At 49.1% G+C, this 26,703-nt stretch overlaps 1 protein-coding gene across 1 annotated transcript in view; it reads left to right on the top strand.

Moving 5' to 3' along the window:
* Positions 1 to 7,779: 7,779 nt before the first annotated feature.
* LOC128731536 (uncharacterized) overlaps positions 7,780 to 26,703 on the top strand; it is a 39,722-nt gene continuing 20,798 nt past the window's right edge. The window contains exons 1-2 of the mRNA XM_053824664.1: positions 7,780 to 12,405; positions 25,937 to 26,339. Coding sequence (XP_053680639.1) covers positions 7,780 to 12,405; positions 25,937 to 26,339 — 5,029 coding nt within the window. The remainder of the gene's footprint in view (positions 12,406 to 25,936; positions 26,340 to 26,703) is intronic.

Raw genomic sequence — 26,703 nt, 5'->3', positions numbered from 1 at the left:
TCTCAATCAAGGGAATTAACCTCTAAGTTACTTCAATAATTGTTCTCATATTATAGCTTACTTTTGCTGACAATTTCTACCATTCTTGCATTCTGATGCTTGCCTGTCTCAATCGGCTTTAACTTCCCGATTATTCAAATAAATTGCTGTCTTTTTTCTAGCTTTAAGCTTTTGCCTCTGTTGCCCTTTTCAAGAGACACTCCGTTAGCAATTAGACTACCTACGCACGAAAGCCCACTGACGAGGATTACCTCGTGAAAGAGTGGAGTGTGCCCTTAGCGTAAGCCGCAATTGTTCCGGCACAATAGCACCGGTGACCAGAAGCCGCATTCGGTGACGCAATGTCCATTTCCAGAGCGTTTTTTTTCTTCTCCCGACAACCCCGTAACGAGCGCTGCACGGAATGAGGTGAAAAAATTATGATGAGCCCTCGCGCCCAGAAGCTGCAACGACGGCAAACCGATTCCCTTCCAACAATCATCACAATAATCATTTTACATTCGTTGCGCATTCACCCTTTTCATAGGCACCGTGGGCGCACAACAACGTAAAGGTCGCACGTGGAAAGCGTGTGTTTTCCGTTGGTGTTTTCCCTCGCGACACGAAGCCCTCCGGAGCGGCTGATCGATGAAATTGTTGGCGCGTCTTCACGTTGTGTAAGCCGCACGATCGATCGGAGGGCTTTTTTGTTTTTTAAAGGGCCGATCACTATCGAACGATCCGCGCAACGGCTTCATTCCGCGAAGGTCGATGGTTTCTCTCGGTCCGAGCTTTTCCGGCTGGCGTCTCGAACGAAGACGCAACTTGGCTGATTGGATTGATTAGATGTGAAGATATTTCCGGCAAGCCCACCCCTTCGGTACGGCGTGCAAATGCAATCGCAATCTCAAGCGAACCGTGGTCTACTTAAAAAGGCCCGCCAATTACCGTGGGTGCGAAACTTCGGTGGAGTTTTATTTCCTTTCCATGGTTTGAGCGGTGCCAAAATTTGTGCAACACTCGATCCGGGTTCTTTGGCAACCACGGTGGATGATGGATGTTTGGTCGTGGCGTGAAAGTTTCCACCGTACCGACAACAAATTGATCGACGATCAATTTCGCCCCGATCGATTGCATCTGGTTTGGCTGTTTGGCTTTGGGGTGGAGAGTTTTATTGCGCCTCTCGGGTGGAATTGATCGGCGAAACGCTTGCTTGCAAAGAAGCACTAATTTGAGGCTCATAATGTTTGATTAGATCATTCCATTCCGGATCTCTCGCTAGGAAACGCGCCCGGAAGAAAATGAAAACCGAAAGGGAGTGGGAAACGCGACTTCATTAATTCCATTAGCAGAACGAAAAGTTTCGCCTCCAAAGCCACCCGCAAGCTCCCGTAACCACGCACAATCTGTATTCTTTTTGCTGTTCTCTTCCCATTTCGAAGGCGTGGGAATGTTTAGCCTTGCAGAACGGGCGCATCTTGAGTGCCCTGCAAGGGCCGGCCGTGTGTGTGAGTGGTGATAAGCGAAGCGTTAAGCTGGCGCAAAGGCGCAAAGGCTGTCCACCGGCAACATATGCAGCAGGGGTTGAGCTGTGTGTTGACGCAGTCGAGCGTTTGATAATTTAAAATGTATGGAAAGTTATGCGCCCTCGCGACCTGCAAACCAGCAGGAACCAGCGCAAGAGCTACGGGGTGTTATCATTGCGATGAAGTAGAAGTTTCCACTTTTCGCTGCTTTTCGATGCCTCGGAGGCCATGGAAATGGGGCAAATGGTGTAAAAAATTAAACCACACGAGCTCGGTGTGCTTAAAAATGAAAACATGTTTTTGGAATCTTTGCACGAGTACGGATCGTTTTTTTTAGCTATTAACGTAGCATGGAGCAGTCTTGGAAAACGAAAAGATTTTTAAAAACTGTATGCACTCAAGTATGCCAATATTTGACACGTTTTTCCAGTTTTTCTCGATGGCAAGATCTTCTGAGCAATCTATTAGTGTATGACGTACACATCAAAAGTGGGCAAAGTCTTGGCCTCAGCACAATCTCAATCTCGATGCAGCAAAGGCACCAAACAGGTGTAAACAAGCGAAAACAAACGCTACAGAAACAGGCTGCACGTGTAAGAAGTAATGCACGTCGGTTTGCTGGCGTTTCTCAGGCTTCCCGCACAGCCGGAAAGATAAGACCAGCGTGTTTTAATGGCACAACCGGGATGGGAAGCGTCTCGGGCGCTGGGAAACGAAGTGCTGAATTCGAAGCATTCCACCTGGAAGACGTGGCCCGACGAAAGCGCACGAACGAGAGGAATCATCTGACGGATCCGTGGCATGCCTGCCGGGCTGCGATGGGTTGTTATTTATTCGTTATTATCGGCGGCGGCGCGGGAGGATTTTATGTAAGCTGTTTATCATGGCGATGATCTATGCCATGCTGATGATCCATACGCTCAGCAAGCACACCCCGTGGAAACCAGGCAGGGGTGAATTCGTTACTCTGTTCGTCTGGAGAAGGAGAAAAAGTGGCAGAAAAGAGACGCTCCATGTGGTTTGTGGTGCAGATTCTCGCCGGCAGGCCTTCGGAAAATGCCAGCGATGCGGTTCCGGTGGCTCGTAACTCGCAAACTTTTCGTTCGGTTCGGTGACGGGTGCTTTTGCTTTCGCCTTTCCACATGTCCTGCCATGCTCTGGCGAAGCGTCATCCTGTCCAGGGAATGGCACGGAATGCACGAAAGTTGGGTATTTATTTTTATAATGACTGTTTGTTGAAGTTTTGTTTCTCGAAAAAAAAAATAAGCTTCGTCAAAGATTGGGTTGGGTGTTTTTTTCTTTGGTCAAAGCTATTTGCATTACGGTGCTCCAGTACGCAAAAGTTTTGCTTTAGGGTGATTTCGCTAGGATGTGAACAATTGGAAGCACCAAATTGTGCTTTTAATTTCGTTTTACTTCATGCTCGTAAAACCCACATGGGAAGAACGTTCAGTGGCCTGTAAGTTCGTTTTTGTGTGGATGAAAATGAAACCGCTCACGAGCGGCTAAGGACGAAAGTCCTAGGTCAAGGATAGCGGAGACGAGATCAGCCGTTCTAGGTGAGCTAATTTCGTGCAGGCGCTCGCAACGGCAACGCTGCAAAGGGGAACGACAGGTGTTTAAAATGAAGTCCATGAATAAAACATCGGTACGACATGTTTTGGAATATTTAAAGCATGAATACGTTTAAGAAGGGCGACAGCGAAGCTCCCAGCGCGTTTACCACAGCGACCCAGCTTTCGGATTACGAACTCATAAAAGTAACCAACAATTACTGGTCGAAGCAGCAACGAACGGGGGAAGGAATGAAGTAAGCTTTATGCAAATTAATTTGAATAGAATCATTGCGTTCGAGGGTGAAATGGATCGTGATGGTTTTGAGCCGAGCTAGGGGGGCAATTTCTAGCGGTAAACGACACAGGCAGTTTTGAGCAGGATCGGTGTTTTAATGGTTGAGGGTTTTGGTTTTCCACCTGCTTAAGGTTACAACCGAACGAGCGGTTCAATGACCGTGCATTGCTTGATTGATTAAATTATTGCCCGATGCAGGTTAAGCCAAGCTCGATCTATTTATCCATCGCAATCAAGCCATCAAACTTAATTCACTTGATCGACGACACAGGGGCATTGTTTTAATTTTTGATTACTCGACTACAAAGCGATCTAAACGATCGAGTTCATTGATTGTCAATCGTGTAAGCCATCATTCCTAGGGTTTGCTCCCAATCGATCGAATAACAGCTGGCTTGCACTTGGGAAATGGGCGCTTCGACACACTGTCAAGGTTTCACAATGCCCAAGTTGATGCCCTTTGAACTTGAGCGATCCACATAGCTGCTCCCATCGTCGACGAAAGCTCGTGTGGTTTGCTGGGGGTTTGATTTCCACATTTCCAACAGGCGGGAAAACGCACCTGCTCTAGCGAGCTTTCATCCAATATTTGCTCGCTTGCTTCTTTGTGCGCGAACGCTTTTGGAATTCCAAATCCACCGTTTGCAGCGAAACTATTCGACTCCGCACTCTTGCTGGAAGCTGTATCTCTTTCTCGTGCTCTCGTACACTGTTTCTATTGCTCTCTCTTTCTGGACTGGTACGGCTCATCCGGCTGTCCGTGGTGATTTTCCGCGGACGTATTCGCGTCCGACAGTTTACAGAAATCCAGGGTAGCAAAAGTTAATTTGAATACACGCAGTCGGTGCACGGTGGCGGTGCAATTTAAATTTTTAATTAAACGACGAGTACAGTCTCGTTCTCTCTCTCTCTCTCGCGCGCCCTCTCAGCTTCTCTCCTTGGGTTCCGTTTGGTGAATTTCCATTTGATCAGCTTAACGGATGGCTAAGTTTTCGTCGCTGTCTGCTGGCACACGGGCAAGCGGAAGTCGCCACACGGCACAGGATGCGTCCTGGCGCCGTCCGCACAGTTATGACAGTGTTTGTGAAGGGATTCCGTGCCTCGGGGATACACGGCAAGAATTCGGATGCGCGCATTAACCGCTCGGTTGGAAGATTATTATTATCACGATAATACGCAACCCTCGAGGGGTGGACAAATTAGGCTCGGCGAAAGGTCGCAGCGCTTTTGAAGGGTTTGGATAGCGTTTTGATGGGCTATGTGGGTCGCTGAGCGTGAGGTGAGCGAAGGCAAAACCGACAACAGCGTAGGGTGGGTGTGTCGATGGAGTCCTTTCGAGATGGCGAGGGTTGACAAAAGTTTGTTGTAAACTTCGGCGTGGGTGTTTGGATGCCAATTTTCAGACACAATGTAACTTTTCACGGAAGGTGTAAACGAACACAAAACAAAAAAGCTACCGAGCATATTTCGAAACTCGTTTTCCATAACCGACCTCGTAGGATGTCATGTATACAGTTATACTTTTTTTTTATTTCGGTGCCTTTAAAAGATGCAAATTATTAATGATCCCGTCTGGCAGTTGGCTTTTGTTCCAACGGATGACTGATTTTCTTTTGGTCGGTGTGGTTCTTTTGGTAGCCAAAATTGATTCGCAAAGTTCTGTCCCAAGTTTTTGTGCCGGCTGGTAAAGGTCTGGTTGGTCATCCTCGGCTTGCCAAGGCCATCCTCGCACTAAAGAAGAATGTGCGAGGGTGTTTGTGATAAAAATATGTTGCAAGCATTAAAAATAAATAATATTCGAACAATGGTTGGACATGTTTCAACAATGGAAATAATAAAAACTCACAAATAATTGGAATTATTTTTATATATTATTTTAACTGATGTAACTAGTACTACAACTGTAAGAGATGAGAATGAAGTGAAAGGAAGTTAATTGGTTAACATGCATTAGTAAATTATTATATCAAAAAGTTAAGCTCCCTGCGTAACCTCATAGCGCTTCTGAGGGATCGATATTAATGTATTTGGGGACACTGCTACCTCCCTTATGCTAACGAGTTGAACAAAAAGTAAAGATTACTCTTACAATTACTTCCATTAGCACCGTGTAATTGACGACCATTTTCGTTCGTTCGATTCGTAATGCATATGGCGGTGATTTCGGAATTTGATTGAAACGCTACACACAGTTGATTGGGATTTCATTTCCCTTTAACATTGCCTTCTTTTTATCCGGACCGGGCTTACTAGTTTTTGTGTAATTTCTGACTTTTCGCTCTCCTTCTGACATTTCTGTCTCATTTACTCGCGTGACTCAATTACCCGTAATATCGTTATCAGGAAACAATGCGAAAGTGCAGCTTGCAATGCGAAATCTAGCCGTTAAAAACGGGAGCGGGAGCGCGTTAATTTGATAAAATTTCCTACTGACAAGCTTCTGTTTTATGCCACCGTGATTTCGGTGAAAGAAAAGCACAGAAATAACGACCTCCGCAGCTCTTTCGGTGCAGTTTGTCGAACTTTTGCTCCCCATCACGGTGGCGCATCTACCCTACGCGTATCGAGCGGATTCGGTCCATTCCGTCCTGGGTCAAGGATTTGTCGATTGTGCATTGTTTTCTGGCACACGGGAGCATAGTGATCCAGCTGGGGGACAGTGGTCCGACCAAAGGACGAAGAACCTCAGCATGGTGGGTACGGTGGAGGCGAATCTCGATGACCTCGCCGCTCGATGCCGCTTGGATGGTGCTAAAATGATGACGCTTGAAATGAGTTTACGGTCGTTGGTCCTGTCCCAGGACCCGGGGTTCTTTGTCGAGCGTTGCATTAGAGAGGACGCCAACGCGAAGGCCGTGGCACGGTTTGGAGCAAGGTGTGAAATTTTATTAGATTCTTCGAAGTCGGCGTCCCCGTGACCGAGCGAGCTGCCGAGAGCGAGACTTTGTAGCTATCGGTTCAAGGATTTTAGGGCGTACTTCTTTTTTTTTTATGTGTGCGATTTCCACGGATCTTTTTGGGTGGAGCTCGATGCTCGGTACGTTTGCCCAAGTGCCTTGAACCGATGCCCTATTGCTTTTTTACAGGCGAAGGAACGGTTACATGGTGTCAGGGAGAGTGGTCCCGTATCGCATCGATTGTGGGCTACGAAGATGCTGGCTAGCAAGCGTTGGTGAGCAGATAACGAATTTCTTCTGATATATTTTTAGGTTTCTGAAAGCTCCGCGACAGAGAAGGTCCTGTCCGGGGCGACGTTCGACTTAAGTACACGTTTTACAGTGTGAAGCAGGTGTGAAGTTAGGTCAAGATCAGGACGTTCACTTCACCGCGTAAAGGATACTTGTTTGGCCGTCGCTCTCAACCCCGTTAATGGTGCCGTTGAACCGAGGGATTTCAAACGTGTGGCTTTTGGATGGTTTTTTTTTGTCCTGTCGAATCTTCGGACAACTTTGGCAGCCTTCAAACGGCTTACTTACCGGGCGTTGGTAGGTTTTTTACTTCGCTGTAATCGTCCTCCCCTGGGGGTGATGGAACAACCCGACGCCATTTTTGACATCATGCGCCAAAGGACGAAGGATGGATGTTTTCTTTTCAACTTTGGAAGCAAGCTAATGCTCGTATATCATAAGCTCCATAAAAGGGCGACCCTTTATTGAAGGGTTTGATCCAGGTCGAAGAACTGACGGAAGTTGTTGAATGTTGCCGTATACCTGTTATGCTCTGTGTGTTACCTTTGTATGTGCTTTATGTGACATACACAAAGGATCATTCAAAATTACTTGATGATTTTAATGGTAATGTGATAATATTGTGTTATTTGTAACTTAATCAACATTTTTGTTTTCGAATGATATCATGCTACAGTAAATACTTTTTCGCACAAGTCCTTAAGCTGCTAATAAAGTCGTTCATTGTTACTAGTGAACACTGACGGAAAAGTATTCTCGTTAGCTCATTTAACAATCGGAAAAGTTGAACTTAATGAGGACATTGGTTTTACGAACTCCCTTCATTATCCTCCCACTGGAGTTAGCGGAGAAAATCATCGTGTCATTTTTCATGCGCAATGGAACCTTTGTTTAGAGGGGATTTGGGAAAGTAAGTTTTGTTCATTTCCGGCTCTTAAAGTTACGAATAAACTACATTATTGCTGAAACAGCAAGGGCAGCAAGCTCTTCAACTCGCTAATCAGCAAGAACACACGACCCCAAAAGGTCAGATCGAATTTAAACTTCAACCGAAATCGGCTGAAAAGATTACGATGCCATCGACGTCCTGGAATGTTTATTTTCGACTCTGAACAAAACTTTTCTTTCTTTTTCCCCTTCATTACAGCGCTTCCTTTTCGGTGTTTTGCAACATTTGACCATCCGCAACAAAAAAAAAAAAAAAACGAGCAGCAAAAGGGATGTAACCGTTCGCGATGGAAACGATCAAAAGTCTGCTGCTGCAAACTGCGACCGGCGCCGGTCCGACCATCAGCACGGATCCGGACTACGCGGAACCACTCGGGAAGCCATCACAGGACGATCCATTCGCGTGTTCCCTGCTCGGTGGCGTGTTATCGCCAATCGCGATGAAAGTGCAGACGGTGCGTGAATCGGACGGTGTTACCACGCGCCATGGAGCAACCAACGGACTGGCGGAAAAGCCATCGGCGGAAGTCCTACCGGAGCAAACACAGCTCGGCCAGCTGCGCGTTGGCACGGGAAGTGCGGATTTCATCCACCCAAAGTTATCGAAACTCAAGCAACCGCCCGTGATTGTGGGGGTTGCTGTCAAGCGAAGTCTACGGAAGGCGACGGAATCGCTAGCTACAAAAGTTACTCCACCTCCGGAGCCGAGTACGCTGGAGCAGTGGCACAAGGACATCTTCGAGATGCCGAGTTCCTTGGTGGTTCCACCGCCAGTGCAATATAATGGGGATCTGACGAATGAATCCTTCCAGACTCTTGGAACAACGAAAGAAAGTCCTGGTAATGGGATCGATCCGCCCAAAGGCGTCAATGGAGAGCAAAAGGCAGCTCTAGAATCCTTCGAGGACACAAAAGAGAGCGAGCAGACCGATTTGATCGATTTGATCGACTTCAGCAGTGATCAGGAGGAACCGATGAAGGAAGCAACAACGAAACAACACGTGACTGGCCGCGGTCGAGTGAAGAAGGTGACATTTCTGCTAGACGACGATCCATTCCAGCGTGACGCTTCCGACGGTGAGTCCAGCGTGGATCCTCACGAAGGGCAAGATCAACTGGACAGTGAGGAAGGCGACGCCATACCAGACATCGATACCGACCACGATTCGGCCGATGAAAGTGATCCTCCCGCCAGCCGAGAGAAGGTTCCTATTCGCCCCACTCATCGTCAGCTGGGTAATGAAATATCAACACAGGCTAGGCAAACAGATGGGCGAGCTTTTGGGGACGAGGCGGTCACGCCGGAGCAGCAAAGTCACGTTGACGGTGGAACCAACGATGCTGGAAGATGGAGTCCCCAGCGGATGCTGCATCCGGCGGTCGAGGACGACGATGGTGACGAGTGGGATCGAGGGCTGGCAACGGAAACGGTCCAGCGCGCATGCTCCTCTCCGTTACATTCCGAGCGGGAGCGTCATCATCAGCGGCATCAGTGGCGTCATCGGGCCGGAGAGAACGGTGGCCCTTCCGTGGAAGCCCTGTCAGCACATTCCGATGGAGCACCGCTCACGGATGCTCGAACTGCGGGTGTGTGTGTTACGAGCGCATGCGTCGGAACGGAATCGAGCAACGGCGGACGGCGACGGCAACACGACCAATACCACCAAAAGGGCCTAGTGCACCTCGATGGCACCCCCGATGGCACCCCCGATGGGCGTAAAGGACGCCCACCCCCTGTGCGAGATGATGGTGGTGTTGGTGCCGTGAAGCTTTCCACGACATCGATCGATCGAGGAAACCCGCACGCTGGTAGTGACATTGCGTGGCGCTGCACGGATGGACGCGATTTAAGGGCCAACTTGGCAACGACGACGACTGGTGAAGGTGTTGAACGTGAGGAGCAGACAAGTGAGCGCCTCCACGTCGAACGTCGGTGCGAGAGAATCGATGAACGGCGGCGTTACGTCGACGACGACGACGACGACGACGACGACGAAGGCGACGAACAACGGCGAGCAGAACCGTCCAGTAGTCTGTTGCGAGGATTCGAGTGCGTCAGTACCAGCAGCGACCCTTTGACGGCTGTTGGTTCGTACGGTGAAGAGAGCGAAGTAGCGCAAGCAGTTCCACCAGAGCGCCAGCCTCAGCACCAGCTGGCCGTGGAGCAAACCTGCCCGAGGCGGCCGTGCGAGGAAAAGTCAACCCAGGCGCCTGGAACACCGCCCAAAAAGCGCCCATCCTCGGATAGTGAGAGTGAAAATTACTACGGCACCTGTTCGCCCCCATCCGAGCAGCGTTCTGGCTCGCGGGAGTGTCCTTCCTGCACGCGGGATCCTTCCGCGCTGCTGGTGGAGGTGACGCTGAGTGCACACATTTCCGTGCCCCAACGGCACCAGGACGAGGGTCCTTTTTCGTCGCGAACCTGCCCGTGCAGTGAACACGGACCACGAGTGCTCCGGGATAGTGCAACCAACACACAGGCAACGCACGGAAACAACCCGTCCAGCGCGGACAGTGGAATCCTCATCCTCGACGATGACGTCGATGGTGGTGCGGATATCGACGACGGTGACGACGACGATGGCGATGGTGATGGTGATGGTGAATCAGGTCGCGTGAAGCTCGACGCGACCAACGTTACCGAAGGTCCTGTCGAGCGACGGACGCAGGACACGCAAACGGAAGCGCTCGCTGGGCGCGACACTGTTGACGGTGCTGAACTCCACCCCCAGGGGTGTGTGGGTGTGCGTGAGCGCGAACGGTGCGCGTCCGCAGCCTCCGACGGGTGGTCTGGGTCTGGGGAGGAGGTCCGTGCGCAGGACGACGCACCCGGAAGGGCCTCCGGTGGTTCGGAGGGCTTTGAGGCGAGCCAACGGTTGAAGCGGCTCGAGGAGCGTTTCCGTGGGTTTGCTTACGCGAAAAAGCGCCTGCCCGTGGAATCTGCGACCGGTGGATCCTTGCCGTCGCTGCTGGTGTGCGCAGAGCCTCGAGACGCGCGCTCCTCGCCGTCGGACTATGCCAACACCAATACACGCGCGCTCGTGTCCCCATCGTCGCGTGCGCAACCAGCAGCAGCAGCAGCAGCAGCAGCAGGAGTAGCAGGAACAGGTGAGAGTGGACGACGTCGCGGTGCCAGTGATGCGAACGTGACGCTCCGGCGCTCACCAATACACACGCATCGGAGTGTGTCCTCGGAGCGCGGGTTTGGGGCTGTCGCAGCGCCAGCATCCGAGGTTGCCAGGAGGAACCGCGCCAGTGCGCTGCTAGCGTCGAGAAAAGCCTCGTCCTCGCTCTCTTGTTTACGGCAGGATGTGGCGCGAGTTGGTGAAGGTGGTGATGATCACGACACCACCGCACGCTATCTGCTAGGTGCGGGTGTTGAGCGAGCTCGAGAAACGACCGCCAGGACGACATCCTTCAACCGGACGAGCTGGACGAGACCGATCTTGCCACCGTTATCCTGCTCGTTGCTGTCGCTTTCCGCGTCTTCGTTGCTGTCACTGTCGTGTCTTGATCTTGCGCGTCAGTCCCGCCAGAACGTGGCCAGAACTAGCCACAGGACCTCAACGGAGGACCTCGGTGTGGAGAGCGCCCGACAGGACGCGAATAATAACGATCGAACGGGGGACGAATCGTGTGGGTTGTCGAAGGCGACCTCACTGCCGTTGTTGGTGGTGCCATCGGGGACATCGGGCGTTAGTTCGAAGGTGGTCGAAGAGGTCGCACAGGTAGCACGTGGAGGTCAACCACGGGCTGTGGAGGAGTTGCGACAGAACACCGACACACCGGAGAGCAGTGGAGCCGAATCGGAGGAAATCTGTAAGATTTTCCCTGGCGGTAGGGCTCGCATTAGTGATCCGCTCGAGGTTGTTGAGACGGTTGTCGTGGGTGGCGGATCCACCGGAGACGAAGAAGAAGAAGAAGACGAGGAGGAGGACGAAGAGGAGGACGAAGAGGTCGAAAACGAAGTAGAAATCTCGGCCGCGATCGCATCGGTAGTGCATCGTGCCGTTATCGGTGAGGACATTCTCAACAACAACGCCAGTAGTTCGAAGGACGCTCCAGTCGATCGGTTGCTGCAAGAGCACGGAACGGAAGAAGCAGAAGCCGAAGAGCAGGAGTTTGTGCAGCTCGAGAAGCTGCTAGCGGCCGATCCGCACACAAACTGCGAGTTCGACACGCGTCACCTGCGAGACTACGAACCGGACGTGTATCGGATCAAGTACTGCTACGATGAGCTCGAGGAGGAGCTAGAGGAGCAACAGGAGCGTGAAGCCGCGAGTGAGCAACTGCTGGTGGTGCTGCGTGGTCCCCCTTCCCATCCTCTACATCCTTCTCTACCTCCACCACCCGGTCCACCTCCACCACCACCCCCACCACCACCACCGCCACCCCCGAAAGGGCCACGAGTGTCGCGTGAGCAGGTGTTCCAAATTTCGGCACCAAGTGTCAGTGACGTGCGGAGCGATCAGCGTGTGCTAGTGATCGGTGAAAGGTGCGTTGGTGCGAGTTCCGGTGAAACGAGTGATCGTAATATCCCCCCACCGCCCCCTCCCCCGAAGGGACGCCAAGGGGCGCGTGGGTACGACGGGTGCGGGTGCGTAATCGAGGCGATCCCGCTGTACCGGAGCGAATCGGAGGCGACGGGTGCGATGCGCGAGACGACGAGCGGCACCCTGCGGGGGTTGCTGAAGAAACCGAACCGGCCACCGCCGGTCCGCAAGAACCGGGTCGTGTTCGATGAGACGCGCAACGAGTTCTTCGAGGCGGACTACATCATCCTGATACGGGAGGATTGCCCGTACGACGAGGAGGACGAGGAACCCTGCACCTGCGGTGAACACGAGCTCGTTCGAATATGTTGTGACGAAGGCTGCAACTGTGGCTACACGGATGACGGGCGTACGCCACCGGTAAGTGTTGGGTGTCCTTGGCGTCCTTGGGTTGTCAGGACATTAGGAGGATCGCTTTTCACGCACGATTGAGTCGCTTAACACAGTTCGCTTGGGAGACGTCCTTCAGCAGAAGACATCATGCAAGTGTCTTGCTCGAGGATGAACCGTAATTTCCGGGGTCCTTTTATGCCCCACCGGAAGTAGCACACGCACGACTCGAAAGCTTGGGCAACACACAACAACACAATGCCACCTGTTGGGAGAGCGAAAATGGGCGCAAGCAGTCGAAACTAAGATGCACTTTTCCCATTGTTCGTTGGTTGCGTTGAGAAAAAATGAACCCAGCGCGAGCGAACAACCAGAGTGGGTGGTGTGGGTGGGAAAAATTTTGGGGGAAAACTCCGCGCGCGGGGATGACCTTGCTGCTTGTGACCTCGTTTCCGTTCTCTGAATCACGCTCGGAGCCCACCCGAAGGAGCTGTTTTCGCGGGAAAACGAGTCCAAGATGATGGCTGGCGAGGCGAGCAGGCCGCCTGCGCAGCACCCAACCCACGGGGGTTACACACGCACACACACACACACGCACATACACAGAGATGTCCCGGGAAGACCGGGAGTTCGAGACCGAGCTGTGAGCGTTTGTTTCGCAACGCCACCTCACAAAATTGATTCACTTCAGGTTGTGCTTTTTTTGTGTGTCATTTTGTTGCTGTGTGTGTGTGTAGAGTGAAGTCCCAAAAAAAAGGACGAACGCTGTCGTGAAACGAGGCTGCTCCAGCTGAAAGATGCTGGAACATTTCACCATGCTCCATTTCATTCTCGCTTTCGTCCTTTTCTACGATCACTGTGCCACCCAGCTCATCAACACCCAAATTATCATCCATTTCGAGTTGAGTGGGGCGAGGGTGCTTTCTTGATGCGATACCACCAGGCACCAGGCGTCTCCACGAGCCGCGATGTCCTTGCACCAAGCAATAACAATTACCGTCAGTCAGTCGTTCTCGGTCGCTTCGCGGTGTTTTCAGGCACAAGACGCGGTGTTTTCTCGACACCCTCACCGAGATACTTTGTACGTGTTCTCGTTCTCACGGTTTCACCCACCCACGCGAAAAGGACCTAGCTACCGTTGATCAACGACCTACGATGGGGGCGCCTGGTGGTTTTCGATTTTCTTTCCACCCAGCAACCCACCACCAACGCTTGCTCGTTCGCATGCCACAAGTTTGTTGTTCCAGTTTCGTGCTCGAGTTGCTCGTACGCCCAGGGTCCTGGCCGTAGATTAATATGCGGTGATAGAGTAAGAAGTCGCTCCGCTCGCTGCGAAATGGGTTGCCCAAGGTCGATGGCAACGCTGCAGCGGTAGTTCAAATTCAGCGTTCAACCCGTTACCGCTGGGTGGATTCGGCAACAGCACACAATGGCGCAATGGAGGGCATGAGTAATGGTAAATGTTTTTGCTCGTGAACTGATAAAAAGGGAGCGGTGACCAACTTTTGTGTTTGCGATTGGGTGCGTTCACTTCGCTGTGCCGCACAAAGCGGGCCACTGGCCGGGCTTTGGCGTTCTGGGCATGAGTAATGGAAGGTCCTGACAAGGGGTGACCGTCCTGTTTGACGGTAATTTACGATGCGCCAAATTTTCCTGTTCACTTTCGCAAGATCCCTCACGCCAGCCACCATCCGTTGATTAAATGAGGCCAATTTTCGGCTGTCGATGCTGCAGCTTATACGTAGCCATATTTCATCATCGATTCGTTCGGTCGTGTGCTGGCATTTTTTTTTTTGCTATCTTATGCTTCATTTAACAAGGTGGACGTGTTTTGCTTTTTCTTTTCTTACTCTTTTGGTTGAAGAAAAATGTCTTTGCGTGTCCTACGCCGTCCATCCGGTTGTCTGAAACCAATCGACCCTGTGAGGTGGCTCTGAGGGCCCCCTTTCGTTGGCAGGACCCTCCTTACGCGAGCTTTTACTGCCCCCGGGGTTGCGAGGATTTATATTTAGTGCGTGGCTCCACCACGCTTCGTCTTTCGTAAATCCAATAAATCAACCACTTCAGTCCATGCCAGTCGGCAACGGCAGGAGTCCGCTCATTTGCATGAACCACGGCAATTCGGTGGCACTCCATGATGCCCCAGGGTTGAGGCGTTTACGCACTACGACCTGGGCTGTTGTGGGCCGGTTTTGTGTGGTCGAAAAGCAGCGGGTGCCGTTCTATTTCAGTCCACGGATCTTGAAGGACCGATCGATCGGTCCCGGTCACGATTTGACACTCATCGATGAAAGGAGTCCTTCCAAAGTGCCACCAGCCGGTTTATGGTGGCATTCTACGGCCGTTCAAGTGCCGCCCTAAGTCACCTAAGTCTTGGTAGCTCGACTCGGTGGATGTTCATTTCGTGGAAGGCCAACGTACGGAACGTTGCTCAATTTATCATCCAGCCTTGAACACCGAGCGCCTTGCAACGTATTGGCCTTTCCCGATCGAACGGTTCTGTCGCAATGTCAGGAAAATAGATCTAATTATCCGTGTGCCCCCCGCTTTTCCCGGAGTCAGGCTTCCCTGATGTCCTGCTCATCCCTCGATTAGCGCGGAAATCGATGGGTTCTGCAGGTTGGAAGAACCCTGCTTACGGGCACCGTGTTCTTGTGCCGATACACGGCCTAGACGGATGAACAGATTTCTTTTCCACCGTTCGGCTCATTCGGCAGACTCGTACCGAAGCGACATAAGGCTTTTTTTTTTTTGCTTGCTGCTGTTGCTGCTCGCCCCTTCGAACGTCGTTGTCGCAAATTGGAATTGGGACATGTTTATTGAATTCGGCCTGCCAATAGCACGGTTTACCGTGGTTACGTTCGTGGTGGACGCTGAGCCGGAACATGAGGAAAAAAGGAACCTCGCGCACCCGAGGGCCCGTTCGCGGTCGGCCAGACACGATGGAGCCGCCTGGTGCTTGATTGCTATCTCTCTGGCTACGCTCACACCCGAGAGCGGGTTTTGGTTTGCCCTTTTTCCGTTCCCGTCTAGTTTTTTTTTCTCGCCTACGTTGGCCATTCGGTGGTGGCGTCTCTTTCTCGTTCCCACGAGTGGCACCAGAAACAACGCGTTGAGGAAAATCAGTTCTCGGATTCGTTTTTGGGAGACCCTTTTTTGCGGTAGGGATGGACCGATCATGCAAGGCAGCATAAAAACGAAACCAAACGCGGAACACATGAAATAGTACGCTATTTCACACGCATTGTCACACACACACACACACACATACATGCGCACGCGACATGGGAATTGGCGAATCCGATGAAATCAGCTTTCGTCATGGAGCTTTTCTATACGGCACCGCCGCTGGTGAGGATTTATCTCTCTCGTCCTTTGGGAGCACGCTTCGCCCACGAGCATCCTGGGTGGTGTTTTTTTTTCACGCGCGCGCGTGTGTGTGTGTGATGATACGTAGGATACTGCTGGCTGCTCGAGAGATGTTTCCTTGCGCCCGTAAGACGCTGGATCGATCTAGGAAGGCGGCACTAGCGCCTCCTCGACCTAATGGCTAGTCGCTTTGTCAGCATAAATGTTCGAGCGAACGAGCGATTGGACGGATCGCGCGCCCCATAGCTCTTTTCCGCTTAGGCTCAAGCTTAGACTCTTAAGTTGCGCTGGGGTGGGAAGTTGTTATTTCGAGTTTAGATGAATTTCGCTCCTTTTGTTGGTGGTGTGGAAATTTATCTCTTGCCAAGAAAGCCATAAAAACTGCTTAGTCCACTTCTTACTGCCCGGGAACGGCTTCGTTTGCTCTGCATTGCTTCTGGCGCGGGCGCCCGTATCCTTGGCCGGGAGGGAACACTCCGTTAGGAGCGAATAAAAATACCGAAAAGTCCCGATGGAGCGTGGAAACTTTGTTTGCAAACCATTGGAGTCGGTGAGTCTTGAAGGATTTTGCTTTCTTTCGCAAGTTTCACGGCGTAGTTGGGATGGAGTAGAGCAAAGGAAATCAATATGCTTTCTTAGAATGCTCACATCTTTTGGCATTCGCTTCAGCACTTGCTAAGACTATCTGTGTATCTGTTTGATAAGGGTGCTTCTTTTTTTTATCCAACCCACCTTGCCGTAATAGAGAATATATCTTTATACTCTGGCGATGTTGTCGTTTGCAGCTTGCCACCAATGGTTTATATTTTTTCTATACAAGCATAAAACGCCTAAAGCATCTGCAAAAAAACAAACTTGTTTCAGAGCCAAATTTCTCTTTCTCGGTGTATGAGATAGGCAAAGTTTTTATTCCACCGTAAGGTCGGTTCACTGCCCTCGGGAAAAGTGCATTATCGCGTGGGAACGAAGGCGAACCGGGGACAAACGAGATGCGAAACAGACAGGACGAAACATGCAGACGAAGAGGCAGCGCGATAAATGCATTGGCAATGGTACAAATCGGAATTTACGGGAAAATGGTGATTTTTTTTTGCCGCTACTCCATGTTATGGGTACAACGAAACGGTCGTTTTGGATGCACCTAAAATGCTCGTTTCGTGTTGGGCGTGGAAATGCAGTGTACATTTTCACAACATCGTACATTGATCGATGGCATGGGCTCGTGCCAGGTTGGATAATCCTTCGAGGAGAGCTCACGAAACGCTCTTCATTTTCTCATACCGTTCGTATCGATCAATCGGTGCGCTGTTTTTCCATACAAAACAAAAGCAACGCCCGCATGTACGATTCAATTTAAGGCGTTTTTTTGCGGGGATTTTCCGCTTCCATGACTGGACTGAGCGCTTTAAAGAGATAATTAATTTCAACCATGGAGCAAAGAGATCGACATGCTACGCTCAGGATCTCAAGGAAAGGAAATGGACCCGGGTCTTAATGACCCGTGACTAATTAGCATCAAGAGTTTATCGTGCAAATATATTTTCCTACACAAGCGCTCATTATGGTTTGAGCAAATATTGATTGCCATGGAGCGCTGGTTTCGTCGCATTATGTGTAAAAGCGTTCGCCATTTTCGTGCCCTTGCGGTGCTTCTCATGAGCTGTGTTGTTTATTTTGGGTAGGAATTTGTTTATCACAAAATTAGCTCCATTTGTACACGCAACAAACGGAGGTTACGTTCAACGTAGATTGAGATAATTTGCAACAGCATTGGATTAATTTTACGGTATTATACCGACGAACAAGGAGTATGGATTGTAAAGAATTTTATTCGTTTTAATTTAAACATGTTTGTTGAAAATGGTAGAACAACAAGGACTCATAATACAACTCTCATGTGCTCTTTTTTGGCATGGGCAATATTTTATCGAACTCTCGTTACATTTTGCCCAATTTGCAAAACACCCACCGTGCAGATGTAAATATATTCCGTTCGTCAGCATCTTAAATATTGCTTACTCCCAGCTGGCGCGAATTGCCACATGGTGGTATATTATGTTTAATCTTCATAATAGCGAGAAAATTATCATGCCTCTCGGCTGTGCCATATGTGCACGCGGCAGCAGAGTAAGCACTGTCCGCAATATGAAACGAATCCCGTAGGGCATATCCTTGCCAAGCCTCCTTGCTTTGATACACCAGCAGCACTGGCTCATCCGATGCGGTTCCATCGGGAGCACTTAGTACGTTGCCATTCGAATCGTCGCATCGTTTTTCGTTTTTTCTTCTCATACTGCACTTGCTCGAGGACATGTACGTATGCTTTATAGAGCACTCGACAAATGAGCACACGCGGTTGCGGGGCGAAAAGCGGTCGCAAAACCAAGCGCCGTCGCATCTTCCCACGCCTTCGTCCTTACTATTTGACCCGAAAAAAAGCGCGGAACAGTGCAGTAAGTCGCACAAAATGCCTCGCGAATTGTCGCTACCATAATTTTTCCCTCGCTAACGTAAACCCAACGTGGCAGATACCGTTTAACCGTCGACCGGATCCGATTCTCTTCCTCGCTCATGACCGAGTTGAGCGGGAGGTTACGGGAAGACCGTGGGTGTTAATGTTGCAAAATGCTCTCCCTGGCTGATTCAACCTCATTCGGTCGGCCGGAAAAGCGTCCCAGTGCCCCAAGAGCCAGCTTATTGAACTCCCATGTTTTTTTTGTCGGTGACGCCAGCCTCGAGGCCGGGTTTATTGCCTGGACCTTTCGAATGCCGAATGAGGGCTGCCGTTTTCCGGGCCGCGTGTGAAACACTAAACCACTCCCGTGTGCTCTCGGATCCGTGATGGCTCGGATGGCTAGCTTCTGCCCGTTCGTACCGCTGAAACAACGAACCGCGCCACAATACACCACAGTTATAATGGGCCTCGGAGCTGGAGGAGCTGGAGAATTGCATAGGTATGCCGAAGCGACAGGAGCCTGTCCTGGCTGGCACGGGATTAGGGTCCGTTTTCGAAACTCGCAAGCTCGGAAGGAAGCTGGTCTGCAATAAAGCTGTCCAAACGGGAGGACCGATTGGGTGGCTGTGCGGCAGGATGCCTCCGAAATGCGGCGTAACTAGGTCAAACTGCGGAATGCCGTCGTGAACGTCCTTGCTTTGATGGGGCTGTTTTTTTTTCGTGACACCGCACTATGCCAAAGGACACCATCTGGTGCAGTTCACCGATGCTGGCGAGGGTCGTGAAGACATAGAACCGTCACCTCTAAACCTGTGACTCATGACCCATGTTGGAGGGATGGAATTTCTTCGGAGAACCGTGTCCTGGCCCCCCGATGGCCACGTACGGTGGGATCGCTTTCATTTTTATGCATCGAAGCATCTCATTCCTTTCAAGATTAGGAATGTAAGCGGCGTCTTACGGATTAGGAAACTTTTGTTGCTTTCTTTATGGTCCCTCTCTTTATGTTGCACTTTCCCATGTAAATAGGAACGGAAATGAAGAACGGAAAAGGATTCGAGCCATTGTGGGGAAATGTGACCGAGAGTGTGAGAGAGAGAGAGCCGTGAAGAACAAACCCAATGTTCATTATATTTGATGAGTACGGTTTAGGGTTTCATTTGCTACTACGAGACCGTAAAGTCCGACCGATGGAAATGGTGGAAAAAAGGCGAACGAACACAAAATCAACCGATGGCTGGGTGGTTCCTTGTTTTAGGGAGCTTGAGAAAATAAAAGGTAATTTTAGAAACATCTGCAAATTGATTCGAGCTGCTTGCGACGGAAACAAGCTGTTGCGAAGTATCGTTTTGTCGAACAGCAGGAAGTGCGATTTGGGTATCTGCCATTCGGTAGAGCAATTAAAGTTTGATTAAGAAATTAAAATAGTTTGTTACGAATCAACTTTTTCGCTGTATTCTCTGTCAATGCGCGGGGTTCGACTGCCGATTAGATGGATTTCGATTAATTTGAATGAGTTGTTGAAGTGAGCTATCACAAAGTTCATAAATTGAGTAATCAGTGTTTTATTTTTTCAATGCGCCTTGTACCAAATGTTTTTAAATACCAAAGATTAAGGGTGCATTCGCTTATTTTTTAGGCTCATAAGAAGTGTAACTGCTTCTACATTGCTGCAAAGTTGAGCGCTCATGTGCCATGGGGCAGAAAATCAATATATCTTCTCCCTAGCGATTGTAATAAGTACCACCGAATTACTTTTTTTACGCGCTCTGTTTATGTGTAGGAAGATAGGCTCATCCCATCGTGCGAAGTGTTTGCTTTGAAATGTGAGCTTAATGCGAGTTGACGTTGGATATTTTTCATGCAGACCTTGCCATCGTGGAGCAATTTTGTCGTTATAATCGCTCGTTATTTTTCCCGGGCCATTTCGTTTCGCGGTGCAAGTGTTAATGTTTCAGTGTTAAACGGGAAAGTTTTTGTGTGAAAAGTTAAACCAACTGATAGAATTGGACGAGGTGGTTGATAAGGGAAGTTAATAATGACACTCAACACTTACAGCAGCCAAGTAGCTTCTGCCGTAAGACCCGTAGGAAGACACTGCGGTCCTTCTGCATTATATTTTATTGTCCTTCTGCGGTTTTATCGAAAATAAAGCAATCTTGATTGTTGCTATAAAGCATCGTAAAATTATAAAACCGATGTGTTACTCTTTGAGCTATGTATAGCCATTTCCTTTTTTGGAAAACTTCAAGCGACACAAAAACCATCGCTGATGATACTTATTCGGTTATCATTGAGGGTACGTTTTTTATGGTAAATAGGTTAATGAGATGACGCCGTAGAAGAAATGCAGTTGCATGCCCTCGACGATGTCCGGAAGTACGACTGAACAGCAAGCTCTCGGCAGTTCTGGTGGTAAAACCATCCAGTTCCGGTAATTTTGTGAGACAAACTGGGGCTTTTTGTGGCGGAAAGATGGAGGACTTATGGAGAGATAGCGAGGTGTAGATGGATTTTTGAGTGGTTACGAGTACCGACATAAAAGGGTATGAAAATGGGTAGAAAGAATAGTGTGTGCTTTTTGATTTCACAGTTCAAGTATTTGAAACGAAATTAATTAGCAGCCCGACACAACACCTTTTCAGGCACTTGGATTGTGCCACTTCTCATGCACCGGGCTGTGCAATGTCTTCCCCGAGCAATATTCTTTTGGTCATTGAATGATGAATGCGAGAATGAGTTTGTACTTGAATGTGATGAATGGTGGAACATCAACAAGGAAGGCTCAGGGGCGTGATGTGCTATTTTAGACGACACAGCATTTTCCTGCGATTCTAACTACAGGTGAAAATGAATGTAACATTTTATCATTCTTGTGCGTGCGATATCCGGATAAGTGTTCATGGAAAAAGGCTATCAACCTCTCCCTCGTTGGTGGAGATGTTTCTTTCTTTGTGTTTTGTTGTACGAGAGATATTTTTGAAGAGCCCATCGTAGAGCAAAAATCTTACATGTTTTGTCATGGAGAAGTTTCTTTACCGAGAGAAAGATTAATCGCCCATGAAAAAAAGATCAGACAGTAGATCATTTGTTTAAAAATTAAACAATAGCAACAATTGAATCCAGGTGTAATTTTATTTTCCGATCGATACCGATTTTTGGTGTGACTTAAAATTATTACCCTTAAGCTCACGTCAGTTGAGCTTTTATATATCATTGTATTTTTTTTCACAATGGCAACGGAGTATAAGTATACATACCATGATTCACTAGGGGTGCTCGATGTACCTCTACTGGCTTCACTTCATGTTATCATATTTGACCCTGTCAGAACTTGGCGGTTCATTGATTCGGGCGGAACTTTTCAATGGATTACGTCACCGATGGAGTGCGGCGGGCAAGTAAGCATATTTGCTCAGGACATATGGCAGGACTTTGTGGTACAATATTGAAAGAACCCCCGGCAGACTTTTGACCTTTTCAGTGGGGTGAAAAAGGTTGACATGAGCGGATCGCAAGTGAGCAGAGACCGTTCCTTGGCTTCAATTCCGTTCGCTGTTTATGATTGCTCCTGCTGTGTGTTTTTCAGTGCACGGAAATGAAATCCGGTGTGATGATTTTTTTTTACATCCGATGGGGTGCCACAAGAAGGACGTTAGAACGCGTTTTCAATTTCATCTTTGAAAGCTTCCTGTGTCAGCTCATGGGATCAAAGACTTTTCCCTGAGCATGATGGGCTAGGAGTATCTTCATCGGTGGCATTTAATGGTCGTTATAGCTGGTAGACAAATCAATACTATTTGATTGATCCACTGCAGCTTGGGTGCAATTTTTTAAGTCGTTTTATGTTAGATCGTTTGTATTAGCTAGTGATTTAGCACGGTTTGGTATAATCTCTTCTTTATTCGTTTGTCATCCTGAACGCAGGGTAAAACGTATGCAAATTTTATTTGAAAGTAAACCAAAGCCCTGAATAAAACTGCGATTGAATTAGTTTATTTTCAATTAACTTTTCACCCCTTACAAATATTAGCTGTATCTCATCCGCAGTAGACTTTCAGTGGAAAAAAGGTTCATGCGGCAGACGAAAGGTCACCAAAAGTAAACCACATTCGAAACAAAACACATTGCTAGTTAAAATATGCAAAATTTTACCACGAGCTTTTCGCACAGCCTCAGCAGGGAACAGGACATCAGTACACTCGAGACACGGGGTGACATTTCCTGTCGGAAATTTTATTTCCCCTCGCTAGCCGACCGGGACCAGCCGGGCCCCTGTTAGCGCTGGTTCTGCCATTTCATCCGCTTCAGTTGAGAATCGTTCAATCTTTGCATAATTCGAACATGGCACAGCATGTGTACCGGCAGGATGAAGGTCATGTATCGAACGCTTTAGGCACTAAGCGGACGAGCAGCCAGTTTTGAGCGGCTGTCTTAGGCCTATTTCCACCGCGGTCGGACTAGGCATTGCTGTTTTATAACAAAGGTCGTTGGAAAAACAAATACGCGGTGGAAAGAGTGGAAAGGACTCTAAGCCAACGTCCGCAAGCTTTGCCTAAATTAAACGAGCGCTCTTCTACGTAAGCTCTATGGAAAGGTCACCTAACGAGTGTGCGGCAAAAAAAAGGTTAGAGGTCGGTTTTTTAGAATAAGTTAAATTTACCGTTGGTAGAGCCGCTTTGGATAAATAGGTTAGGAAAGGACCATCGTTTCTATTATCCCTCATGCGCATTTCATAAAACAAATTAGTAACGTTTCGCAACCAGTATGGGCAAAAGGAGTTTTAATCCTTTTTGCATACAAACGAGCGTTGTTGAGTTACAGAAAAATTTATGAATTCATTCATAAATAGAAACTTTTCTGTGACGCACAGCTCCGTTTTGAATAATGCTGTTGGTTACGATCGACGTCATTTTGCAGTAATATTACTTTTCCAATATCAATTTAGACCAATTAGGTGGTGGGAAATACAATAGCACGCAAAAGTTTGTCGTTAAGCGGTTCCATCAACGTGCGTATCGATTTCGCGAATCGTTCAATGGCAATATGGTGCTATCGGCTTTGACGGCATCGCAATCGCTCGTCGCTTACATCGCCGGCAGATGGTGAACAAATAGGTCTGCCATTATCCTTCCACGCGAAGTGGCTCCTTTGCGTGCGTAGCGGGTAAAGAAGTCCTTGGAGGAGAAAAATCCTCATTTAGATGATAATTAATCTCAACGAGTTAAAGCTTTCACGTCTCAGATCCGCGGTATGTTGAGATTGTGTTGGGTAGTTTCTTTTACTATTGCCATCGAAAATTGTGCAAGATTGCGTGCTCTTCCTGGAAAAAATATCATTTATTTGCCTTCACCTGATAAAAGAAACTTCCAGTGGTAATGGATAATGTTTGTAATGCTCAGCCGGCGTAAGAAACCGCTGTGCAATGATAAGTCTTCGTCCCGTTTACCTGAGCACGTAGCAATGCCATTATCGATTTGTTATATTTTGCCTCCATTTTTCCCGCTGTGGCGCTCGGTTCGTAATGATTTATTTCTCCTGCAGGCTGGCACGGAACCAAGACGGCCAATCGAAAACGCGATAATGGTGTATTGTTTCGATGAGCGAAAACGGCAAAACCGAGCCGGTGGCACTGAACGAGCCGTGTAGTTTCGAGCTTCATTTTCGATTATATACTCCCGACCGTTGGAGCGCCTCGACAAGAGGTTGTCGTTCAATTATCCCAACCTGAGGACTCTTTTCCGTCGCTTCACATGTTCGGCATCCGAGTGCCGTTATCCCGTGGAGGCATTCCAGGGCCAGGTTGACTTTTATTCTTCGCTACATCGTTCTCGGTGAGGTAAAAATAGTTCAACCGAGCGATAGCAACGGCTCTCGTGCGACCCCGTGGGTGAACCGTGTGGAAAAATGCCCGTCTCTCTCTCTCTCTCTCTCTCGACATCGTCTCGCCACCCAACTCCTGAGCCTCTCGGGAAAAAGGGGAATGTCTTGGGAAACTGCTTGCGAAGCCCAACCAACCAGCCAGCTGCTACCAGCCGCACAAAAGGGTCTGCCTTTGGTGACCTTCAAGGGTGTAGCGTATCAATAGCCCGTCCGTGGAACGCAAGCATCCTTAAGCGTCGCCTCGGTCGGCTTGAGACGGGTCGGAAAAACTCGCACGGGAGGAATGTGGAGAGTTTTCCTTCCTGCGAGAAGGGATTCAGTGGCTGTAGGCTTGATCGTGCGAGAACGCGCCACCGTTGATAACAATGGCGTATCGTTGGTGATGGGGAGACGTAAAAGCTAACGTTAGCGTAATGCTCGAGCTAGGAAAGGAGATTTTCTTGCTTAACGAGCCGTCTCGTTGGCTAAAGCCTACGATAGCACGTCGGGATGGGAGGAAAAAAAAAAGAAGCAAAGAAATGTGTTTTATCCTAATGTTTGACTGAAGCCAACCGGCTCGATACGTGCTAGTTTGAGGAGGAAGCTCGAGAGTTTGATTTGCCGCATGCTTTTTCATGCTAGTTAGGTGTTTAATTGTTTCTTCATAACCGAGTCAGCCCGGGATAAGGCTCTCAGCGGCTGTTGAGAGGAAATGCCTTTCAGCTCACAAATAATTATACAAATCTAAATGCGGCCAGGCCGTCGTTAAAAAAGTAACAATAACAATAGCAATTGTTTCTTCAGTTAAATGTACTTCTAAGCTGAGCATGTTTAGGGAAGAAACCATTTTCAGTATGCAAAACCGACAATGTTCGTTCGCCCCAAAAACAGTTGACAGCATCGACAGACTAGCATTCAAAGTATCCGTTTTTCTTTTCGATAAATGAACGTTTTGGGATTGCAATTCCGGCAGCCGGTTTCGACCAAACGTGTTTTGTTCTCATTGACTTTTCGTTCCCAGCAACGGACCTTCGTTTGGCTGGGAATTTCGCTCAGACAGCCACATCGATTCGGGGTTCGGATCGGAAATGATCCACCATTACCGAGCATTACATTAATAATGCATCGGTGGGCAGTGCTCGCTTGTTCTGCGAACGGGAAAATGGGTCAAAAAATCGAATGCTCCTTCGACCGTCAAAGTAATGGCAGCGCATGACTCACTTCTGGTGGGTATCCTTTTGCGAGGACCTGGTTTGATGTTTCAGTCGTCCGGCCGGTGTGCGTGATTATCTGATATTTTATTCAGTGGTGTGTTGCTGAAGCAGCAGCTGAAGGCAAGCTTTTCACCCACTCGCGATCGAGTGCCTTTCGCGCTTGGCAGGCATCCGCTTGAATGAGGTCGGATCTCGAATGACGTTTCGTCGTCTTTTAGCAGAATCGGAGCTGTTTTGCTTCCCGTTTTGCACCGTGAAAATAGGACACCCCTACGAACCGGATGGTGATTTATCGCATGAAAAGTTGGGAGCTATTTGCTGAACGTCTTGCCCTCAGGCCGAACGTATTTGTTTCTCGAATAGGAGCGGCTCGTTCCGCGGTGCTGGTTTCCCTTTCGTCGTTCCTTTTTTTCTATATCTATCGAACGAGTGGGACAATTTCCCGACGGAAACCGACGGAAGTTGAGCCCAGAAAAGCACGAATTCCTCCCTTCTGTCCGATCAATTACACGCTCCGTCGATCGGTTCGATTGCTGGGCCGAAGAAATGAAACCATACTGCACCCCGATTTGTGCACCCGCTTTTGCAACGCGATCCAATGTAAGCGATGCCCTATCTAACGCGCCTTTTTTTTCTCTCTCCCCATTTCTTTCATCCACAGAGTCCGAAGTTTGCTCCCCCGATCGAGTTTGTCGACCAGGCCACGCTAAGCCCCCCGGAGGGTTACAAAGACGGCAGTGGACTGCTTGACAATGCACTCGGTGGAGCACTCGGTGGGCATGTCTTCGGTGCACAACATATTCAGCAGCTCCAAGTTATCCAGCGGCTACAGCAGCAACGGGCTGCCATGTTGGCAGCCAGAGCTGCTGCTGGCCAGCAGGGACAACAAACGGGCACCGCAGGCCAAGGACAGGTTGGTTCGCAAACCGTCTCCGCCACTCAGCAACAGCAGCAACAGCAACAGCAGCAGCAACAACAGCAGCAGCAACAACAGCAACAGACTGCAGTATGCACCGAATGCGCCGAGTGTGCGGAATGTGCTGCCAAGCAGATGCACGATGAAGGTGAGTATCCGGACGGACGACCCATTTAGATAGTGGTTGGTGGGCATGGAATGGTTTTTTATTCAATTAAATCAAGCCCGAAGGACGTGCGAACGTATGCAAACCATAAGCAACCGTCGATTTACTCGTCCGTTTATCGCAGAACCGTCGGTTTGTTTAAAGTTTCACCATAGCTCGACTCGCAAATGAGGATCGAAATCGAAGGCGAGTAAACAAACGATCGTGTTTGTGTAAAGTTTTGCATTCGTTTATCTTTTGTTCCACGCCTTTGTGTGCCTTCGAACGATACCAACCCTCGGGAATGTCGCTCGATGAGAACAAACATCGTTTCCGAGTAATTGCGAGCAAGCAAACATCACTCCTG

Source organism: Anopheles nili, chromosome 2 (genome assembly GCF_943737925.1).
Source record: "Anopheles nili chromosome 2, idAnoNiliSN_F5_01, whole genome shotgun sequence".
Taxonomy (NCBI): Eukaryota; Metazoa; Arthropoda; class Insecta; order Diptera; family Culicidae; genus Anopheles; species Anopheles nili.
The sequence above is the reverse complement of the archived record's forward strand: the minus strand, read 5'-3'. Positions and strand labels throughout refer to the sequence as shown.